Raw genomic sequence first — 20845 nt, 5'->3', positions numbered from 1 at the left:
AGCCCATTTGGACATTAATCCAGCAACTATTCATTATTCAGTGAGTAATGAAAGCTTCAGATGCCCAAACAAAATAGCATCTTAATTCATTTCTCGAAACCCAACACAAACCTGATGCCAGCTTGCCTAATGTTGCATGGTATCACTTGAATGGGAGAAAAAACGGTTGCGTTGTAACTTCATCAATCTGTTCACGCTGGTGGATGGTAACTGTGTTTTGATAACTTGAGGATTTACATCGCAGCAGGCCTGTGCTGACAGTTACCATTAAGTTACATGAGACCCGAGTCTTAATCAATTTTGTCTTAGCCACCTCACTGAACACAAGCCCTGAGACCCACAGTATACACAAGCACCCCTTCGCAGGTATAAGGAAAAATACAACTATCTTTGATCTTTCACCTGTTCCATTCCCAAACATAGTCAGAAAAGGACACAGCATAAATGGCTCATCTGTTAAGATTTTAGTGTTACTTTTCACTGGACATAGTGCATAGCTGTCTCCTTAACAGGGCCAATGAGGATCTGATCACAGCAAGCAAAATGATTCACAGCTTCTTGATTCCCATCTACATGCTGGATTCTGACCGGCCCTGATTTCTGTTACACTGCTGCTGACTCCTTAGTTTCAAAGGTTGTAGTTCACCCCTGAGAGCTTTGACGCCACACAATATAGCCAGCATGGTAGGAGTGCTTACTGCGCTGTTTTAGCCTGTCTCAAAAACACTGACTGCCAAGTTAGGTTACCTCAGTAAAAAAATAAATAAAAAATTGCAGGGATTGCCTCCACACAAGCAGTTTCACCATGCTGAAACTCATCTAGCTTTAAATGAAGATGTTGAATGTCACCATTTTGGCAGGCTAAACCGCAATGGGCCATTTTGAGTCCAGCTTTCAAGCTTTCACACTTTTTATTACCTTGGTTTCCTTGGTAAATATTTTCATCTGTGGAAATTAGAATTGTTCTCATGAACTTATGAAACATTACTGAATTTACGTTAAGTATATGACTGAAAAAATGGACTGCTCAGCCTTAGATTTGTGCCGGATCACAATCGAGCGCAAAATGCAGTCTCACATTGCGCATGGCTTGAGTTTTCTTGTTTCTATATTTTCCTAGGCTACACAAATGCGCTTAAACAGGTGAACTGCAAGAGCTCCCCTTGCGGATGATATAGTTTGCCGTGCATGATATATGGGCAATTGGAGACCCCCTTGCACCTACGACCGTGTATCCGAACCCCAAACCAAAACTTGACTTGGTCTGGCATGGCATGGAAATGAAGTTGCGCCCATTTTTACGTTGAGCACATGGGTGCCTTTCTACCAAAATAGGCCCCCGCTCGCTTTCCAATATCCTGGGATGCTTTTTGATTTACTGTTTTAATGACTCTAAGTTGTTTAAACATTTTATTTATTGTATTTAGTCTTTTTATGTTATTTATTATTTTAACTATCTTTGTTGTTTTTTTTTTTTTTAATATACATATGTCTGATTTTCAGTTTATGTATAGCATCCACCAATACCTGAGGTTGTTTTTAAAGTGCTCTACAAATAAAGTTGAGCTGTTTCAGTTGTGCCTGAAAACAAACACAAATTCTGCTACTTCGAAGCTCATTCTGTTAGAAATCAGTGTAACTCCATACCAATTTCGTATTTGGTGCCAGCAACATTGGCACTGATGATGCCCTTCTTCTTTTTGGTGTGCACCTTCCTCTTGCCATGGCCCTGGTAGGAGCCCACAGATGGCAAGTTCACGGGGGATGCGCCTCGATCCTCTAGAGGTAGTGACAGGACACATCAGAACAAGCCGACTTGATGTTGTCACAGCTTGCACAGAAAAGTGGGAAGGGTGCCTCATTTCTGCAGGGAATTCTAGTGTGGTCTATCATCTAGTATGTGTGTTGCACGATGGGGAGGAGGAATTAATTAAATAAGTCAGATAAAAACAAGAGATTTTTTTCACAGAACAGTAGGACTGGGAATGGTTAGATGAGTGTGAAATCTTTTGAATCAAAATTAAATGCATATCTTTTATGTGGCTTTGGTTTAATGCATCAGAGAACAGCAGTTGTATGTGTGCATGTTTCGGTGCAAAAATCTGTCAGTCTGTAGTATTCAACTCACCTCCATCATTGGGAGGCGAGGGCATCTCCGGTGCTGGAGATGTGAGGGGGGATACCAAGTTTTCTGCCAAACAAGGCAGGCAGGCCCCTCAGGGTACTCACTGTACCCTCCGAGGAGACTCTCGCACCAGATAGTTGTCACGGTCCTGGGCTGCGTAGAAAGTATGGTTGAGAACCAGTCCGCGGATCATCTGAGCATCTTCGAGGTGCCTTCCAGCAGGATGAAAAGCAGCACCGGTTTGAGTGGGAGTTGTAGGAAGGTAGAAATGATGGGGAAGACTAATGGAGGGGGTGGTGGGAATGGTGAAAGGATAGGGGGGGCACTTGGAAATCTACACATAGGCCAGCTGATTTACAGCCCTATGTGGAAAAGACAAAACGGGGGTGCACACAAAGATGGATAGGAATGCATGTAGGAAAGAAGGGGGAAAAAGTATATTTTACAGCTGCGGTACAAGTGGATGAAGTGTTAAGGATTGCCACGGTACACAGAATAATCATTTGAGGTTAACGAGCAGCAACATTTCACAGCCTATCAAAATGTTTATCCATAAATGGAGAAAGTTCAGCACGGAAGCCACTCTCCCTATTTGTGGCTCAAGCATAGCGCGCAATCCTCACAGAGGTGAAAAAAAAATCCTCATGTCGGATGCACATTCCAGTTAATATGTTGATAAATCTGTGAAATAAGAATGGATGTCGTAAGACGCCACCGAGAAAGCCACTGCTGTCCAAAAAATATTGCGACAGATTTGAAGTTTGCAATAAAGCGAGTGGATGTTCCACGGCGCTACTGTCAAAGAAATGTTTGGACAGTTAAAACCTAAGTTGAGTTGTCTGGAGGGAACAGAAAATATGTGTCGGGAAAAGACAGCACACCACGATCAAAACCCACCTGTGAAGTATTGTGGAGGCCCCATCGTGGTTTTGAACTGCTTTTCTACCTCAGGCCCTGGATGCACTGCTGTCATTGACAGAAAAATGAACAAGAAAAACAAAACAAAAACCATGTTTTTGTGTGATATTGAAGAAAAATGTAATCACATTTGATTACCGCTATGTGCAGAAATCTAGATAATCCCCAAGGGTTCACATCCTTCTTTTTCTGATGACTGTATATTTCCATTTTCAGAAGTCTGTTAATTAATTTCCATTTTATTTTCATAAACTCTTATATACAGTAGTCCCTTTTATTGCCATATAGGTTTAGCAATTCATTCCAGTATATTTTCGAATATGTTCATATAGCGCCTTTAATTCTAATATATTTAATTTGGTTTTCATGAAAACTATGATCAAATCTTCAATCTATTACTGCGGAAATAAAGCCATCTAAAGCTGTGTGACGACTACTCGACTAAATGGTATTTCGTAAAGCCCTCATGCAAATTTGTGTCTTCATGCTTGTGCCAGTTGGATTTCACTGTATGGCTGAGAGGTCATCTCATTCAAGCAGATGGCACTTTCACAGTAGTTTGTAAAATGGACACTTCAGGCAATGAACAATGTGAGGAATTAACACCAGTCAGCATGCCAAATGCTGTTATTCTTTGGCTGTGGCCTACGAGTGGGCTGACAAGCCATTCTTTTTTTCCCTCGGTGATCAACCATTGTTGAGATGTTCTCTCACTTAATTATTCCGCTGGCTCAGAAAACATTGTGACTTGTGCTCATCCTCTCTGTCCGAATGATCCCATTTCCAAAGACAAGCACACACGGGTTCCCAAACTGTCCGTAGGTGCCAACCGGAATAAACTTGTAACTAATTTTTATGTAGTGTTTCACAGTGGTTTATTGATAATATGTAAAATGGGTTGTGTCAAAAGGTAAATGCATACAAACTATAAAATTAAGGAAAGCGGTTTAATTTAATATGATGCTTTTAATGTATTGTTTTGTTTTTTGTCAGAGTACAATTGCCAATGGCTGTTGAATTTCAAGTTTGTGATTATTCATAACATTGATTCTCAAGCAAAAATGGCACAACCCTTGTCTTCCTTAATGATTCAAATGAAATGATAAACAGAATAAGAAAACACGCAACGCAATCCTGCTCGCAAAGGCCTTACAACATGAATAAATGTCATGACCTGATAATCTTTATGTTTAGAGAACTATACCACGAAATCAATCGAATCATGTATGATAATGTGAATCACTAAGTTTGTTGTGCAATGGCTGAATTATACACAAGCCCGATCAATTTTCTGAACAAATTTGAACATATAAAACATTGTCATCAAATTATAACAAATGAGCTCATAGGTTTTACATAGCACAGAACAGATGAGCTCCTTTTACAAAAAAAAATATTGTCCTTGTTCTGAGTTTCATACAGAGACCAACAGTGCTCTCTAGCGGTTAGAATGTTCCTCTTGCAACTGTTTTCCTGTCCACATCCAAACAATTCTAATCCATTTACACACATTAAAGAATACGCACACCTACTAACACACTGCCCCCATTGATTCAACGTGCACTCACGGAACAAATTAAAATAGGGAAACAATCAAAGTGCATTATTCCATCACTCAGTTGAGTTTTATGTTTTTCTCTTGGTCTTTTTGACCGAGTGGGGCATCGATTCCGAGGAAGACAGAGGCTGAAATGAGTTTAGCAGAGGGCGAAACAACAACAGTCCGAGTGATGAAGTGATGCAAGCTGTGCTGTTGACAAGAACACCCGCCCACCTCCCAGCACTATCCTGTACTGTCAGCAGGGGAGGAACATTGACTCAAGAGAACAACCGGACCTTGGTGCCACATAAACCCCCTTAGGAACCGGCCTAATGTGACTGCCACGTGATAAAACAAAGACCTAAAGAATCAAACATAAATCACACACTTCTCTTTTGGCCTTCTGTTAAAAAGCACAAAATTGCCATACTCGGAGGGCAACGGCGTCATATTATTGATTCTTTCTTTTTGGAATATTATATGCAATGCTGGAAGGTCTTAACTGGGGCTGCACATATTTCTGATAGCGTTGAAGCCCTCCAGCCCCAGTGTGGCACCATCCCTGGCTGAATGCTCAGTTTAGGTTATAGCGATTGTACTGATATGTGGACTCATATCTTGATCACTGTTGTTAGTTTGTGAGTTAGTTAGCTAGCTAGCTAGTTGCCACAGTTACACAAAATGTCCACCAAAGTTTGTAGAGGGGTCGCACAGGAGTCTGGACAGAATACATTCAATTGAGATCATGGTCGAGGACTTCCACCTATTCTTCTGTTGGTGTCAACCCGCCAGATCCAGCAGATGGTGCTGGAGTGAAAGGAAGTTTGTTGTGTATGGCAGTTACCACACCTGCTTTGGATTACATTATGGCCACCAACAGGGTAGTGGAGCAATGTTACTCTCAGCTACGGCCTTCTCATGTGGAGTTCGCATGTTCTCTCTGTGCTTCATTGGTTTTTTTCTGGGTACACTGACTCCCTCCCACATTCATTCTATTTTTTGTTTGTTTAATCAGGAACAGTACATATAAATAAACAAATAAGTAAATATGCCAAAGTTAGCCAGACGGCTATTTTTCTGCAGTCTCTCGACTGATGGTAATTGTCACCCTGAAAGAATAAGAATAAAATAGATATCATATTGTATTGTAGTTCAAGCACTATTTAGCTCAGATTACATACGGTACTTTGTATTTGTAGTACATAACATTAACAATACATTTATCAAAAGTACTGTACTACAGTCACAACAGACAAAAAGTTGGACAAACAAACAAAAAAAACATTCACAAAGTAAGATGCCAGCGAGGGACAGCACGAGCAAGTCATGTTATTAGTGTTGATTCTGATTATCAAGTAACTATTTCATTAGTTGGATCTTAAAACTAATATAGGCCTATTTCTGAAGGTGAGGCCTATTTCTGAAGGTGATGGGAGTAAGGTTCCACTCAGAAGCAGCGTATAAACAGACGTGCTTGTTTAAATAAGTCTCTAAATTTCTCACATCACAGAATGTGTCAGTGGTTGTTGATCTACACTTGCTATTGACTGTTGACCAATCCAGAGTACCTCATACCCAAAGTCAGCTTGATAGCCTCCAGCTCACTCACGAACCTTATGAGGGCCAGTGTTACAGAAAATGGATGGATGGATGAGAGATAACACAGTGGATAGGCCTTAGTACTCTGTCGTGTCCCAAAGCAAGTTCGGGTTTGATGCCACGCTCACGGAACCAACATATCACTCTGATAGAGCACAGGCCACATTCCAGCAACCAGCCCATACTTCCATATTTATAATTTCCCCCAGGCTGAGTCTTTATACACCAAAAATCAGTGTTCAACTTCCTGTACGGAGACTGTTTAGATCAGCATGGATTTATTGAATGCGCATGGATCTATTTTGGGGGAGGAGTTATTTATGGGTAACTTCCTAACTATACATGATATTGATAAGCACTCCACCAAGGTCCATTTGGTTGAGAAATCACCAACCAATGTCATAAACTGTAATCTAAACATCCATATTATCAACAGTTTATAAAACTTTAAAACTTTATAAAGCTTTAAAATCTGCCATCAGTTTGCATTATTTGTAAAATTCACTCAGTGATATGCAGGCTCACGATCTATAATATCAATCCAAGTCTCATTTGCGGATGTAATTCACATGGGAACTATTAAAATGGAGCACATCAAATGGGAAAATATGATAATCAGGCGATTTGTTGTGCTTGTGTAGGAGTATGGTGTATTATATTAATTTAGATGCAAAAGAAATGGTGAATCTCAATAAAACGTTGCCTCCTTTTAGCTACAGTATAATATTTTGGAGCCCCCACAATCTGCTTGAAGAAGTGACACAGTTATGGTCATCTTGTTGTTTTTTTCCTTCAGAGTCAGATAAGGGTTATAATGTAGTGGTGGAAGATTAATATTCTGACGTGGTACTGCAAAGGAGAGCCGTGCAATACACAGTACGTCCAGTCGTAAGAATATCAAAATTGAACCACTACTGCTGTCCTACGAGAGCCGAAGATGATGCAGCAACTCAATTTAAACAAGAGAGGGCGATAAAGGGTCACAGAAATAGTGTAATGACAGAGGCCTTATGGATCCTGAGCTCATGAACATCCTCAGCCTCAACACAGATGCTTTATTGTTGAGAGCTATCTCCCCCTGCTGCCATAAGCATCTCTCTCACACAGGCCATGACAAATCCATTACAAATAAATGTTTGTCTTACAGGATGTTGTAATGCTGAGATGTCTGCTTTGCACGAGATGTAAACACAATCCCATTGTATATTGCTGCACATCTATCGATCTATCTATTATATACACACACGTAATCTATACATTTCATTTTTTTTTCTTTCTTCTTTAGGAAAATGCATGCGTATACGTGTGTCTGCACAACAGAGGCTTAATCGGAGCCTGTTAAGATATGTTCAAAGACATCATCATGTGGCTGTGGCAAATCTTTCGATCAAAGGCAGCTTCATAATAAACGCATCACAAGAAGCTTGACAGAAAGTGTTACAAAGAAAAAGTCGAACTGAAGCAGTCACCTCTGTCAGCAGTGTCATAGTCTACAAGAATGAGAAGGACATCCCCGAGGGGTTTGTTTTATGTTTTGCTCGACTCACATGAAATTAGATCTTAGCGGTGAGTTTCCAACAAGAGAAACAAAAAAGAAGCTCGGGGGGGAAAAACACTTAGCTTTGTGTTATTCTGATAACATTCCCTGATATTCCCTCTTTCACTGGATTCGTGTGTGTGTGTGTGTGTGTGTGTGTGTGTGTGTGCGTGTGTGCGCGTGTGCGCGCGCGCGCGTGTGTGTGTGTGTGTGTGTGTGTGTGTGTGTGTGTGTGTGTGTGTGTGTGCGTGCATGGTCCAATAGCTATTCAAAAGGTACTGGTAGAGAATTGACTAAAACCTCTAAAGGCCATGCAATTTGGAATTTGCCAACATATTTCATGACTCTAAAGACATAATAAACCTCACTAAAGGATTAACTGCGCATGTTTTGATTATTTTTCTGTGGCTTTTTTCCAGCACTTATTCCAAAAGAAGAGCCAGTATCAACAAGGAATGTTAAGACTGTTCCAATACTTTTGTCTAGCATCACCAGAAAAGGTGTTACAAAGGGTTTACATAGTATCATTACCGATTTTACGAATGAAAGTAAAGGTTTTACATTGGCCACAGTTTGATTGTGGAGCAAATTGTTTTATTTCCATTATTTTCTATTAAAGTAAAGGTTTTACATTGGCCGCAGTTTGATTGTGGAGCAAATTATTTTATTTCCATTATTTTCTTTTTTTTTTTCATCCAAACTAATCAGAGTTCAACCATCAGCTTGGAACAGATTTAACATCTTAATTAAAACGTTTAATTTTATTGCACATGCTTGATTGAGGCAATGCAAAGAAAATAATTTCACTCAAATACAAATGAGTAATATTAATTGTATAAATACAGTGTATGTTTATTACTATTGCAAATGTGTTGAAACTGCTGTTGCTTGTTTGTTAATAAGTGGGATTAAACAGCATTAAACTACTTAACCAGTTCCCTTTGGGGGGGCAACATGGGCTAAACACATTGTACAGAACAGATCCGGTTAAAGGTTAACAGCCATGACATTTTCTTTCTTTTAAAGGCATGTAAATTTTTCAACTTTTTTTTTTTTTTTTTTTTTTGCTTTCACAATGAATAATCCATGTATGCTAAAAACAAAGTTCCAGCAGATGCAGGAAGAAAAAAAACTGTCTTAAGATGGTTACAATAAGTGTTTGACCACCTCAAATCAGATCATCTCAAACAATATGGTGAGAGTTATTTTGTAAGAAGAGAAAACCAATGTAATGTACTTGCTTTGTGCCTTCTTCCACAAACAAGGAGAAACAAGTGTGGGAGATCCCAGCCCACACCACACCGAAATACTCCAACAGACACCTGAATGCTTAGCTAATACCGTCCACTGGAAATATGGACGTGATTCAAATTCTTTTCATCGTACAGTAAATTTAAATAGTGAAACAGTTTCACACCAACATTTCGTATATGTACAGAAAAGACAATAAACAAAACAATTAAAATGTTAGCTGAATTATGAATAAACACAAGCCTGCCACTAAGATTAACCCCACTACAGACTATTGAATCCTTAAAGCATATTACATAATTCTAAAAATGTAATGAGGTGAACAATGCAGTCCAGACCATGACATAAATAGGCAAATCCCATCTTAAATGATGGTGTTTTCAACATTCAGATGGAATTGCAAATTCCATCGGAATGTATGCTGTAAGCACAATATTACAAAGACTTTCGTACATTACAGTGGATGCACAACTGCAACAGCTGGATGGCACTATCAGGCTAGTATTGTAAAACTCTCGTCTCCATACTTACATTATCAAAAAATTATCTGTGGAAATGCCTTACCCCCAATAGACACTTTTACCAGTTGAGTAAATAAATGGTCCTGGGAGCATGAGTGAGCAATACGGCACACATAATTTAGAGCCGGGGTAGGGAACTCCGGTTCCTCAAGAGCCATATTGTGCCTGTTTTAGATTCCTCCCTACTCCCAACTCACTTGATTGATCGTTTCAGGCCTCTATAGAGCTTGCTGATGAGCTGATCTTTTGAATCAGGTATGTTGAAGTAGAGAGAGATCTAAAACAGGTAGCATATGGCTCTCGAGGAACCGGAGTTCCCTACCCCTCATCTCGAGGCTACATGAGAAAAAATGTATAATGCTATCCAGAAATCGTATGTCAGACTGTTTCTGTGGACATGCACATTGTATGTTTCCTATGCACACTTTATCCTGTGTGTTATACCGTCTACTACGCCTGCTTTAGAATGTGCCAGAATATTTTGAATAAAAATATAAGGGACTGAGCACCCTGATAATCTTGCAGGTCACTTTAAGGGTCCTCGCCAAGCAAGACAGAGGCTAAGCTAACGAAAACAGTGATGAGGATTGTGTTTGCACAGCAACTACTGAGGGCCAAGCCCTTTTAAAGTCTTTCAGAATTTTTATTATGGGTTTTATTGTTTGAGTTGTGTCACTATAGCCTCCTATCCACGGGCAATCCGTGTCTGTCCAAATGCCAATGTCATACAAATTAAGCAGGTGTACTGAGGAATAGATTATTGTAGTCGTTAGCTTTCTTATAGCCATCAAGCTCTTTGACTGGTGCAGGTCCGGTTGGGGGCTCTCGTTGTAAGAAACAATCAGGCAGTGCTGCTATCGAACAGCATAGCTCTTACGCTAAAAATGAAGCGTCACTGTTTTCATTTTGCGACGCCACAACAATAAATTTCGCGAATAAATGCTGCGCATCTATCTGATGATGCAGAAAAGACAATGAGGGTGAACAATTCGCTGAATTTTATTATATTCTTAAGGAAGGATTGAGGGGCGAAGTAGCTCGTTACCTTATTAATTCCAGTCACTGGTAGCGCAGCTCCTAGCTTGGTTGCGTCCCAGCGCAGGCGCAGACAAACCGCCCAGTACAGAGCGTATTTTCAAGAACACATCAATGTATATGTTGTGCAGAAAAACACAAAAACTAGTTGAGATGCACACGGGGGTGGGAGGGGAAATCTGTGTCTTGAAGTCCGGTGGTGTGCGATCAGCGTTCGAGCGAATCCATGGGCAAAACCATTTACGGTGCGAAAGGGGGTGAAGCTACCTGAAGTTTGGAAATCACAAATTACATTTCCCCGGTCAGCACAAAACGTGTCTAATAGTTTAACAATAACTCGGAGAAAACACAAGAGTCTTTTCAAAGTTACAATTTACTCGAAGAATCTGTTTGAATATGGGAAGTGTCATCGTGGCTCTTCCTCATTGCTCTTGCTCAATGCAAACACTGGAAGCTACCTAGCAACAGTGTCGCTGACCATGGTGCTAAAATCAACCCTGCTGTCATGGGCGCGTCCTACTCAGAGGTCATTGACCTGTCATTCACATCTTAATACATCGTGTATCTCCAGCTATCGTTGGGTCCACTTAAATAGATGTTGTGATACTACCCCTCACGCCAAGCATATGTATTTGTTATTAATTACAATTATTAGTAGTAATAATTGTATTATTAATGCTGTTTAGAGTCTCCGATGGGGTCCTCAGTGGGCAAGCTACAGTGGAGGTGGTGTACTTTTAGTGTGCTGTTAGTTTACTGAAGTAACTACCTTTACTTAATGTCCCCGACAGGAAATTCTAAAGTCAAGGTGATGGGCCCTTTCAGTCGACTACGTACAAATTGTGGAATGACTGTATTCTATCGAGTAGTGATTCTCCAAATGTAGTAGGAGGACCACGAGAGGTACACCGGAAAAAAAGTAATACATTTTTGGTTGCACGTGATTAAATTGTATTAAAATAACACTTATCCTTTGTTTATTTGTGAGAAAAAAAACACAGGAAAATTACATCAGTTTAATCATGTTCAACCGATGCATTTGTTCAAATGAAGTAATCTACAAAGGATTTTTTTTCAGTGTACAGTGTTAACGCTATAATAAACAGGTGTCAAGGTCAAGGCCCGGGGGCCAGATCCAGCCCGTGACATCATTTTATGTGGCCCGCGAAAGCAAATTATGTGTCAACTTCCATGATACTTGCTTGAATCTGTACCAAAATAATTTTGTTACCTGGTTTACACTCACTTGAACAATAATTGAAGAAACAACAAACAAATAGTTGACTGATTTCAAAACTAGTAATCTGTCTTTTGTGTGTGTGTGTGTGTGTGTGTGTGTGTGTGTGTGTGTGTGTGTGTGTGTGTGTGTGTGTGTGTTTGTGTGTACAAGTAATAATACGATGTGACGATTAAACATTTCTTCTGTCGTAACCTCCGAGGGAAGATGTAACTCCAAAGTGGCCCCCGACAAAAATGAGTTTGACACCCGTGCTATAATAGGATGTGAAAGAATCGTTCAATTAAATGTTCGAACTGTGCGTAATGTTACACTGACTTGAAATGTTTAAGCATTTGCATTATTAACTGTAGTGAAATACTTGATGAATTTATTTTAGCATCCCTTGCCCAAAATTGTTAGTCAAAATGTGTTTATTATTTCTTTTATAAAATTGTAAGTATTTTTAAAATTCATTATCTGATTAAATTGCTTAATTTACTTGTGATAAAATACATACAGTATATATACATTCAATGTTCTTTTTATTTATTTTATTAAATAGTGATGTATAATTAAAGCATTCAATTAATTGTTTTCTTACAAAATAAGGTGTTTTACATACACATTTTACCTGCAAAATGTTTCATCTCATATGGCCAGCTGGACCATTGTGTCTGTTTACAAATTAAAGGTGGCCCTTGAGCTCAAATGTTTGCTCCCCTCTTCTCTATATATTACCAGAAAGATGATGTAACAGGCAGCTATAATCCCATGCTATATTCACTTTGCACAAAGGAATGTTTGTCAGTTTTCTGATTAAAATAAGAATAATAAACATTACACACAATTTCTCAAAACAACAAAGAATAACTTTTATAACAGATTATTAACAAGAATTTGGCACAGTGGGTACTTTTTAGCACTTACAGTATTGTCTGCAATACCGTATCACAATACAATTATACAAATGGATCCCCAGGGTAGTAAGTAACACAACAGACTGGACCGATGTCATACAGTGTGCGGGTGAGACGACTGACCAGGTATACAGGGGCTGTGGAAATCAACTGTGCCCTGTTGGTGTGACTCAGTCATCTGAGCAGGAGAGAGACTTTGCTAAACTGGAGTCCACAGTGCCTGCACCACCACTTTTTGCGCTGGACTCCCTAGTGAGGATAAGGGTGAGAGAAAAGGGATGGATGGATGATGGATGGATGGATGGACGGATGGATGGGTTTCACAGTACAGTACAGTACAGTACAGTGCCTGGTTTGCCATTGCTGTGCATAATTCTGTTTACTATCAGTCGGAATCATATTTATTGGCCAAGGATGTTAAAGCACATAAGGAATTTATATCTGGTAAAATGCGCATTTAGGTAGTGTACAAACTGTCGGGACTCCTCAAACAATAGCATACAAAGTGTGCATATTAGTCTACTAATACTGTACTACAAAAAGGACAGAATTGTGTAAACGATGCGAAGTGACTGAGCTACAAAAATTAATACATGGCAATGGTGCTAATTTAGTCAATATATCTTTAACTAAGTCGCCACATGTTAAACGAACGGCTGCACAGAGGAAAAGATTTGAAAAGTAAGTGCGATTTTCGACTAATATGATGGCAGCTTTTCACCCCTCTTATTGGTTATCACAGGCTATTCCCACACAGCCTGAACGCAGCATACAAGACAGCAGGCAGGGTAAAAACCAGGATCATGTTTTTATTCCAGCGTAGTTCTACTTGAATGCGAGCAGAAATTTTGTCTAATAAGACGACTGCCGTTTGCAGAGCATATCGTTCCTCTGTTGACAACGAGGAGAAATTGATGTTGCGGCTCGCCGAGCTCGTTGAAATCTGTTAGCTAGCTAACGGAGGAGGAGGAGCCGCTCGCTCGCTCTCTAGCTAGCCACACCGTCACCGCGTCCATCGTCGCTCGTAGCCAGCTGTGCATCGCCCGGTCTGCCCGCGATGGGGAACGCAGCTACAGCCAAGAAAGGCAATGAACAAGAAAGCGGTAAGCATCGTCCACTTAACACCGCCCGTATTGTTAGATGCTGTTTCGGCGTTTTTCAGCGTGACAGCGCCTACTGTACTGTACTGTAATGTGTGCGATGAGCAGCTTTGTTAGCTGATGCTGCACTGCTCTTATCATTACAGTGCAGACCAGAAGTGAATATCGTTTTTTGGCAGGGCATTGGCATGTTCTGTCAGTAGATAGTCCAGTCGGCTGTTTATGCTGCACTAATACACAAATAGTGCGTAATTCTTCTACTTATGATCATGTTTTTCGTTGTTTGTGCATCGGTGCATTCAATGAGTAATGTACAGCTACTTTGTTACCGCAATCATAGATTTTGCGTGTTCGCGACTACAAATGTAATCAGTAGCTCAATTGCATGTTTGCCAACCTTAATTGAGTCAGAATTTGCCATTTGCACTTTACAATGTCACGAACACTATGCCAGGGGTCGCCAACCTTTTCAAAACGAAGTACTGTACTACTCTTCTTGGGTACTGAGCAATGCTAATGGAAACCAGTTTGTTACATACCATTTCTACTGTTTTACAAAAGAAAGAAACACACATTTGAATATGCAACCTTGTATTTCTGAAAATCTCTACAAATGTTTTCAAATGATGACTTGTACAACCTTATTAGGACATCAAGATGTCTGATCCCTAGTGAGCTATTTTTACTCAACGCAGCTTTATTTATATAGTGCTTTGACAACCACTGCAGCTGTACCAAGCATTGTATAGAAAATAAAATAAAAACAATAGCACAATGATAAATATCAAAACAACATAGTCACCTCCATTTTAAATACATCGTAGTTCCCTTCACATAAAGGAGGTACAGTTTTAGGAAAGGCCCATGCTCTACTCATACTGTCTTAGGGGTCAGCCTTGGACCACATGACCCATCGATGTACTGAAATAATAATGTTCTTGCCTCAATTTACATACTGTATATGTGAAATCTGGGCATGTTTATCTATGCATCCATCCATTTTCTGCACTGCCTGTTTTCATTTGAGTTGTGGGTGAAATGGAGCCTGTGCTGGCTGACTAATGGCCCTCTCAAACGACACGACTTTTTTGTCGTTTACGGCGGTCGCGCTGTCAGACTACTCGATAAATATTGTTCAGTATCTTGGACCAGGCGAGATATCATACTCCAAGTCCATCACTGACCAGACCCTGCCCAGTCGTTGTGTGTTTCTGTCAAGATTCAGTCTATCAGTACAAGTTCGTCAAGTAGGCGGAACAAGCACCTGTCAATCATGTCCACAGAGGCATTATGTGCATATGCATTGTTTCTATGTTCAGAAAAGGCAAAAAAACAAAAAGAAAAAAGGGTGTAAGTCGGAGAAAACCAACACAAGTGTAGGAAGAACATACAAGCTCCAAACAGGAAGGTTGAAACCCAGATTTGAACTCCCAATCTCAGGACTGTTAAGCGGATGGTGTAACCATGCAACTGCCACCCCCTGGGGTCTGTTTAGGTGAACCCAAAACAGTGACAGTAGCAGGAATTGAAAATACACTGTTTTTATGGCGGCCATGCTTTAATTTTCTAATCAAATGAAATTGGGTGATTTCCCACAGAAAGCCTGAAAATCTTTCACAAAACTAATGTGGATGAGAAGCACTGAATTACACTCCCATTATGCAATGAGACCTACCTGTACATGGTTAGCAAAAAGATTAAGTCACCTTGTTTGATGCCTGTTTATTTCAAATGTTATTTTCCTTATATCCTTTATTACAAGATAACATAATACCTAAAGTAAATTGAAAGTTCATGAATGCTTAGTAAGTACCGGTAGTGATGCTCTGATTGATCGGTGGCCGATAATTATCGATCAATATTTTTAGGAAAAAATGTGCATGATCGGTGATTTGCTTTCATTCTAATTGGAATACATGTTTCCATGTAAACACGAGTAGGACATTTGCAAACAGCTGCTTTTACTTGGGGCAAATAACATTTCCCCCATTTCCGAACATCTTACAGACCAACATAGTAACCGAATCATAATTTGTTTGGACATTTTTTGCAATGTCTATTTGAAACAATACCCTTTTTTTTAAGAAGAAAGAGAGAGAAATGTAACATTTTTTAAAAAATCTGATAAATCAAATGAAATAAAAATCAACCGATTAATCGATTCTTGAAGAAAAATCTGGAGTTATAACTCTAAAATTGAACATTTTATCCCAAATTAACATGATCAAATATCAGTATCGGCCGATCACACTCACGGATGATCGGTATTGGTATCGTCATCTTAAAATCGTGATCGGAACAACCCCACTGGTAAGGCTGAACCTGCATTGAACAAGTGAACAAAATGTTAAAATGTATTGTTTTGTTTCCTGCCATCAGTCATTTTAGTGCTTCACAATTCTGTAGTAAAAGATGTTTGTAATAGTTGCACCTGTACGTACTTTCCACTAATAAGTAAACAGTTGGTAAAGGGCTATCGGCTATTTTCTTATACTGAGCACTGATCTTGACCTGCTTTCTGACTGGCAGTAATGCATGCAAGTTTTGCTTGCTTCTCATTGAAAACACCAGTAGTTCCTGTTCGGTGGCTGTGGCTGTTGTGTGTAATGGTATAATGATGCTGTTATGCAAACAACACACTCCATCGAAGTATGTTTATGTTAAGATTGAGGCCCACAATATGGGAGTTGTCTGTAAGGATAATGGCTCAAGGACAGGCTCTCTAAAAACAAGTGTTTTTCTGAGTGATCAAGTATTATGTTTATAAATGTTTTCTTTTTAGTTAAGTTCAGTTTAATTTAAGTAGATTATTTATTTATTTTGGGTATTTCTGAGGTGAACTACTGAAGATACTTTCTTCCAATGAATTTGGGTTAAAGTTCGCAACTCAGCATAGAACACAATCACAAACCCTCAACACAAGTCAGCGCGGATTGAACTGAATTGTTTGACGGAAGTGGTCGAAACGACCATTTGACGTCCATTCTCGGTGAACAGAGAGTTGTAGAGCCATTGAAGCTCATCAAGCGTGTTCAGGGGCCTTGAAAATGGGGGATTTGACCATACTTCTAAGTGTTTAGGCCATTGGGTTCAAAAGTTGTGGTCAAGAGATTTCCTCCACTTAGAAATGAGTGTGATGGATGCAGTGCAGTGCCACATGTCCCCGGCAGAAAGGGGACTTCCTGTATGGTGGAGGTTAGTATTTGGGTTTCAGTCAGTCCATAGGGTTTGTAATTTTCTGATGTAAAAATAATTTGAAAAAAAAAGTGCATCATTAAAGCCGCCAAACAAGTAGTAAAGTGAAGTAAAAAAATAGTAAGGCTCTTCAAGATCAAGAAACCATTTGGATGGAGTCGAACGTTTAGTTCCACCCATTGTCGAGCCACACCACGGACTGCGCTCTGCAGCCAGGGCTTCCTCCACGGACGGTGGTGTTTTTCCACTGACGCCTATCAAAAACAAAAACAAACTAGAAAAGATCTTGGTCTGTCTCTGTACGGCCCGATACCAAATGGGCCACGGTCCGATATCGGTCCGCGGACTGGTGGTTGGGGACCACTGGTCTACCGGGCTCAAAAAAATACAACTGGTTAATGAAGCATCTTGAAGCTTCATTTTCCTATCACTACTCTGCAATTTGTATGCTGTTTTTTTAATTGTAGTGTCTCAAAGGGATAATGTTGGTAGAAACACATCAGAAAGTCTATCCACGCATGTTGTCCTGAGGCTGAAGTAGGGCTGAACGATTAATTGCCGTTGTACCATAATCGTGATTTGAAAAATTTATATCAGAATGTGCATTGCAAATTCAGTGCAGAGGACACAGTGTCACACAAAAAAAAAACCCCAAACATGCATAGGGATGGTCAATGAAACTAAAGAGGAGTGCTTGAACAGGAAGCTTAACATTATGTGGTTAGCCAAGTGTTGCAGAGAACTTGACTTAATACAGGAAGTTGCTATTTCTCATCTAGTCCGCTGTCTGGAAAGTGTATTTTTTGCCTGTGCGTCTCTTATACTATTACGCTGAGAAAAAAAGAAATATCTCCTAATGGCCCATGAAAAGGATCACTCGTTCGCCAGCCGCTTTTTTCACAGATGTCGTAAAAGTAGCCAAGAGCAGAGAGGACACGAAAGTGAGGTGCCGCACATCTCTGAGTTCACCATCATGTGGGATAAGTTGAGTAAGTGCTCCGCAGCTCGCACGTCAGATGAATCCTTTGCAACATTTCAAGATGTGAGCTGGATCAGCTTTCTTGCTTTTGTGAGAAGGAAATTTGATTTTGAAAACATAATCCCCCGTTTTCTGTGGAAACTGCATATTGGCTGTTTATCAGTCAATAAAAAAACTGCCAATGCATTTCAATGGTCGTCAATTAACACTGATTTTGCGTATTTGTGTCAGTGGCAATTTTGATGTCGGATAATTTTCAAATTAACTTTCAATTGTGTGAGAGATAATGTTGCACTTTATTGCCATATCGACATCATGTCCCACCCCTTGCGAAAAGTAAAACGGTGATGCTAGTAATCAGCTTAAAATAAAATGAACAAACTTTCTTTTCAAAAGTTTTGTGAATTTTTATAGAGCAATATTATGGGTAACATTTCAGTTTGCACAACCTGAGGTCAAGTCCACATCGTGGTACCTTCGTTGTGTTCATAACTTGTCTTACTGTCAAGTTTGTGTGCTTGTTTTGTTTGTTTTGTACCTATAAATGTGTTGTATGTGATGTCTTGAAGGTTGTTTTTTTTTTTCTTTCTTAGTTTTTTTTTCTTCCCCCGAGTGTAATCTGATAAAAGCCTGACCTAATCCAACCTAGAAAACACCCTGTTGTCTGAAATGTTCGACTGTTGTAATGTGGAAACAATGAAGCAATAATTGTTCTCACATTACATAAAATACTCTGTGGACTACATTTTATAATGAATGTTCCCACAGGTCTGAGAGAAAAAAATTGTCTTTTCCGGTCTTGGCAGGTGGTAGATGATGTACTGTGTATGCTGTCTTTTCTCGTTCTGTTTTGTGTTACATTGAAGCCACTTGAATCACAAATGTTGCTGTTTCAGACACTTCATGAATGTTTCTCCTTCTCTTTTTCTTCCTCATTACTTCCATCCATGTGGCTCAATGTTCCCGAAAACTACTTGGCGATCTTGTAGAGACCTTTGGTATGCTCACCCTTCTCTGAGACATCCTCAGTCACAGAGTGGATGCTTGGTTCAACTTAACCCTGTAGAGCAGATGTAGTGTGTTACACTCTTGATTGGCAGCGCTTCAGTGACTCTGTGACTCCCGATTTCTCATGTCTGATTTGACCTTCCATAACCTTTCTTTCAAATGCCTGCACTGTGGTCTCTGTTGCGGTCTGCATTTTGTCTCTTTGTCCCAGCCTGCCCATTGTTATATTATTATTATTAACTCTCAATTCTTTCCCAAAGAGATGCAGAACTGCTTCACTTTAAATTTGGCCAGTCTTGTCAAGCCTACCAAAGCTATTTGCATCACTTACATTTCCTGCTGAGCTGCTATGTGGTTTTGTTTAGGAGCCCCCCCCCTCCGTTTTGTCAAGTAGTCGTGCCTCCTCAGTACCTGAAACGTGTCTGACCTTAAACTGCACTTTACCCTAAATGTTGTTTGATATTGACTGACAGCGTGTGGGTGCTTAATGTACACCATTTATTTTGTGCTGTCTTTTTGTAGTGAAAGAGTTCTTAGCTAAAGCCAAAGAAGATTTTTTAAGAAAATGGGAGTGTCCACCACAGGTAAGATATAACTTAATCAGATTTACATTTCTCTTGCATCATCATATCTTTGAAGACACCTTGAGCGATAGTGCACATCTACTTCCTGTTGTGCAAATTTCACCATAACTGAACTGTAGCAGATTGCATAATTTTACTTGGAGTGTTAAAAAAAAAGTATGTACCCATCAGTTTATGCGTGACTCAAACTTAGAATTGGAGCATTTTATCTCATTGCACTAACTTCATGTTTCCTCAGAGCACAACGTGCCTGGACGACTTCGATCGGTTCAAGACTCTGGGAACTGGCTCATTCGGCCGAGTATTGCTGGTAAAGCATAAAGGAACAAACCAGTTCTACGCCATGAAGGTTTTGGACAAACAAAAAGTAGGTCCACTGACTGAGTCTTCAAGACAGCTTTTCGGCTTTTGATTTGTTACAATTTCAAACATTTCTGAATTGACAATCACGGAATGAGAAATTATTACTTCAAGTGGGGTTATCCGGGTAACTTTTGTCAATTGCAACCCCTTAAACATTGAACAAACATGACCTGATGAGTGAGTAGTACCTTCACAGATAGCTATCTTCATTACTAGTTTGGAAATCAGTTGACATTGAGTCACTTTGTCTTGGTGCTGTGCTTTTGTTTCCCCCATGTTCATTTATTCTCTTTGATTTTTGGACAATATTTTTGGCCGAATAAAGTTTGAGTCAAGTATTCATATATTTTATTGGTAAAACGTACCATACCTGTTAGCCAAGACATTATTTGAAAGTACTTAAAATATTCTTGAATTCGACCTTGGATAACTCAAATGAACGCTAAAAGTAACTTGACGGTAGTTTCAAATGTGATGCAAGCATGATGTTGCCTCTTGGTGTGGCAGGTGGTGAAATTGAAACAGATAGAACACACGCTAAATGAAAAGAGAATACTACAGGCAGTCTCCTTCCCCTTCCTGGTCAGATTGGAATACGCTTTCAAGGTGGGTGCTGACCTCTCCATGCAAGCATTTATTTACCCTGCTTGTCTGTGCCACTGTTGATGCTACAAAATAAACATTTTCGGTCTCAAGTTTTCTCTCTCTCGGTCAACAGGACAACTCAAACCTCTACATGGTCATGGAATATGTGCCGGGCGGAGAGATGTTCTCACACCTCAGGCGCATTGGAAGGTTCAGGTACGTGGTCATGGAGTTCCAGTTACTGTTTGGAACCTCATAGAATATATTTAAACATTCCTGAGAATTGGGCCACTTTTCAAGTAAAAACAAGAAAAAACATGATCAACCTTAACTTTGATGACATATATGGGTAAGTGGATTACAAAACTT

The 20845-nt window shown here is 39.7% G+C and overlaps 2 protein-coding genes across 14 annotated transcripts in view; one reads left to right on the top strand and one right to left on the bottom strand.

The window, feature by feature from the left end:
* Nucleotides 1-10967, bottom strand: part of ttll7 (tubulin tyrosine ligase-like family, member 7) — a 64637-nt gene extending 53670 nt beyond the window's left edge. For 4 of the 10 annotated variants that reach the window (XM_019880213.1, XM_019880219.1, XM_019880218.1 and 1 more), the window contains exons 1-4: nucleotides 10537-10967; nucleotides 3023-3091; nucleotides 2129-2487; nucleotides 1648-1779 (exon numbers count right to left, since the gene is read on the bottom strand). In XM_019880213.1, the coding sequence (XP_019735772.1) occupies nucleotides 1648-1779; nucleotides 2129-2153 (157 nt within the window). In that variant the 5' untranslated portion in view covers nucleotides 2154-2487; nucleotides 3023-3091; nucleotides 10537-10967. Of the gene's footprint in view, nucleotides 1-1647; nucleotides 1780-2128; nucleotides 2488-3022; nucleotides 3092-10536 lie in introns of those variants that run through there. The other 6 variants (XM_019880215.1, XM_019880216.1, XM_019880214.1 and 3 more) reach the window with 6 other exon arrangements.
* prkacba (protein kinase, cAMP-dependent, catalytic, beta a) overlaps nucleotides 1-20845 on the top strand; it is an 86140-nt gene that overhangs the window by 58435 nt on the left and 6860 nt on the right. The window contains exons 1-6 of one of the 4 annotated variants that reach the window (XM_019880227.1): nucleotides 13414-13765; nucleotides 18926-18934; nucleotides 19467-19528; nucleotides 19767-19895; nucleotides 20399-20497; nucleotides 20610-20692. In XM_019880227.1, coding sequence (XP_019735786.1) covers nucleotides 13720-13765; nucleotides 18926-18934; nucleotides 19467-19528; nucleotides 19767-19895; nucleotides 20399-20497; nucleotides 20610-20692 — 428 coding nt within the window. In that variant the 5' untranslated portion in view covers nucleotides 13414-13719. Of the gene's footprint in view, nucleotides 1-13413; nucleotides 13766-17590; nucleotides 17947-18925; nucleotides 18935-19466; nucleotides 19529-19766; nucleotides 19896-20398; nucleotides 20498-20609; nucleotides 20693-20845 lie in introns of those variants that run through there. The other 3 variants (XM_019880228.1, XM_019880224.1, XM_019880225.1) reach the window with 3 other exon arrangements.

The sequence above is a fragment of the Hippocampus comes genome, unplaced genomic scaffold (assembly GCF_001891065.2).
Source record: "Hippocampus comes isolate QL1 unplaced genomic scaffold, H_comes_QL1_v1.1 scaffold151, whole genome shotgun sequence".
In the NCBI taxonomy this organism is placed as follows: domain Eukaryota; kingdom Metazoa; phylum Chordata; class Actinopteri; order Syngnathiformes; family Syngnathidae; genus Hippocampus; species Hippocampus comes.
Note: the sequence above shows the minus strand (reverse complement) of the source record. Positions and strands in the feature narration are given on the sequence as shown.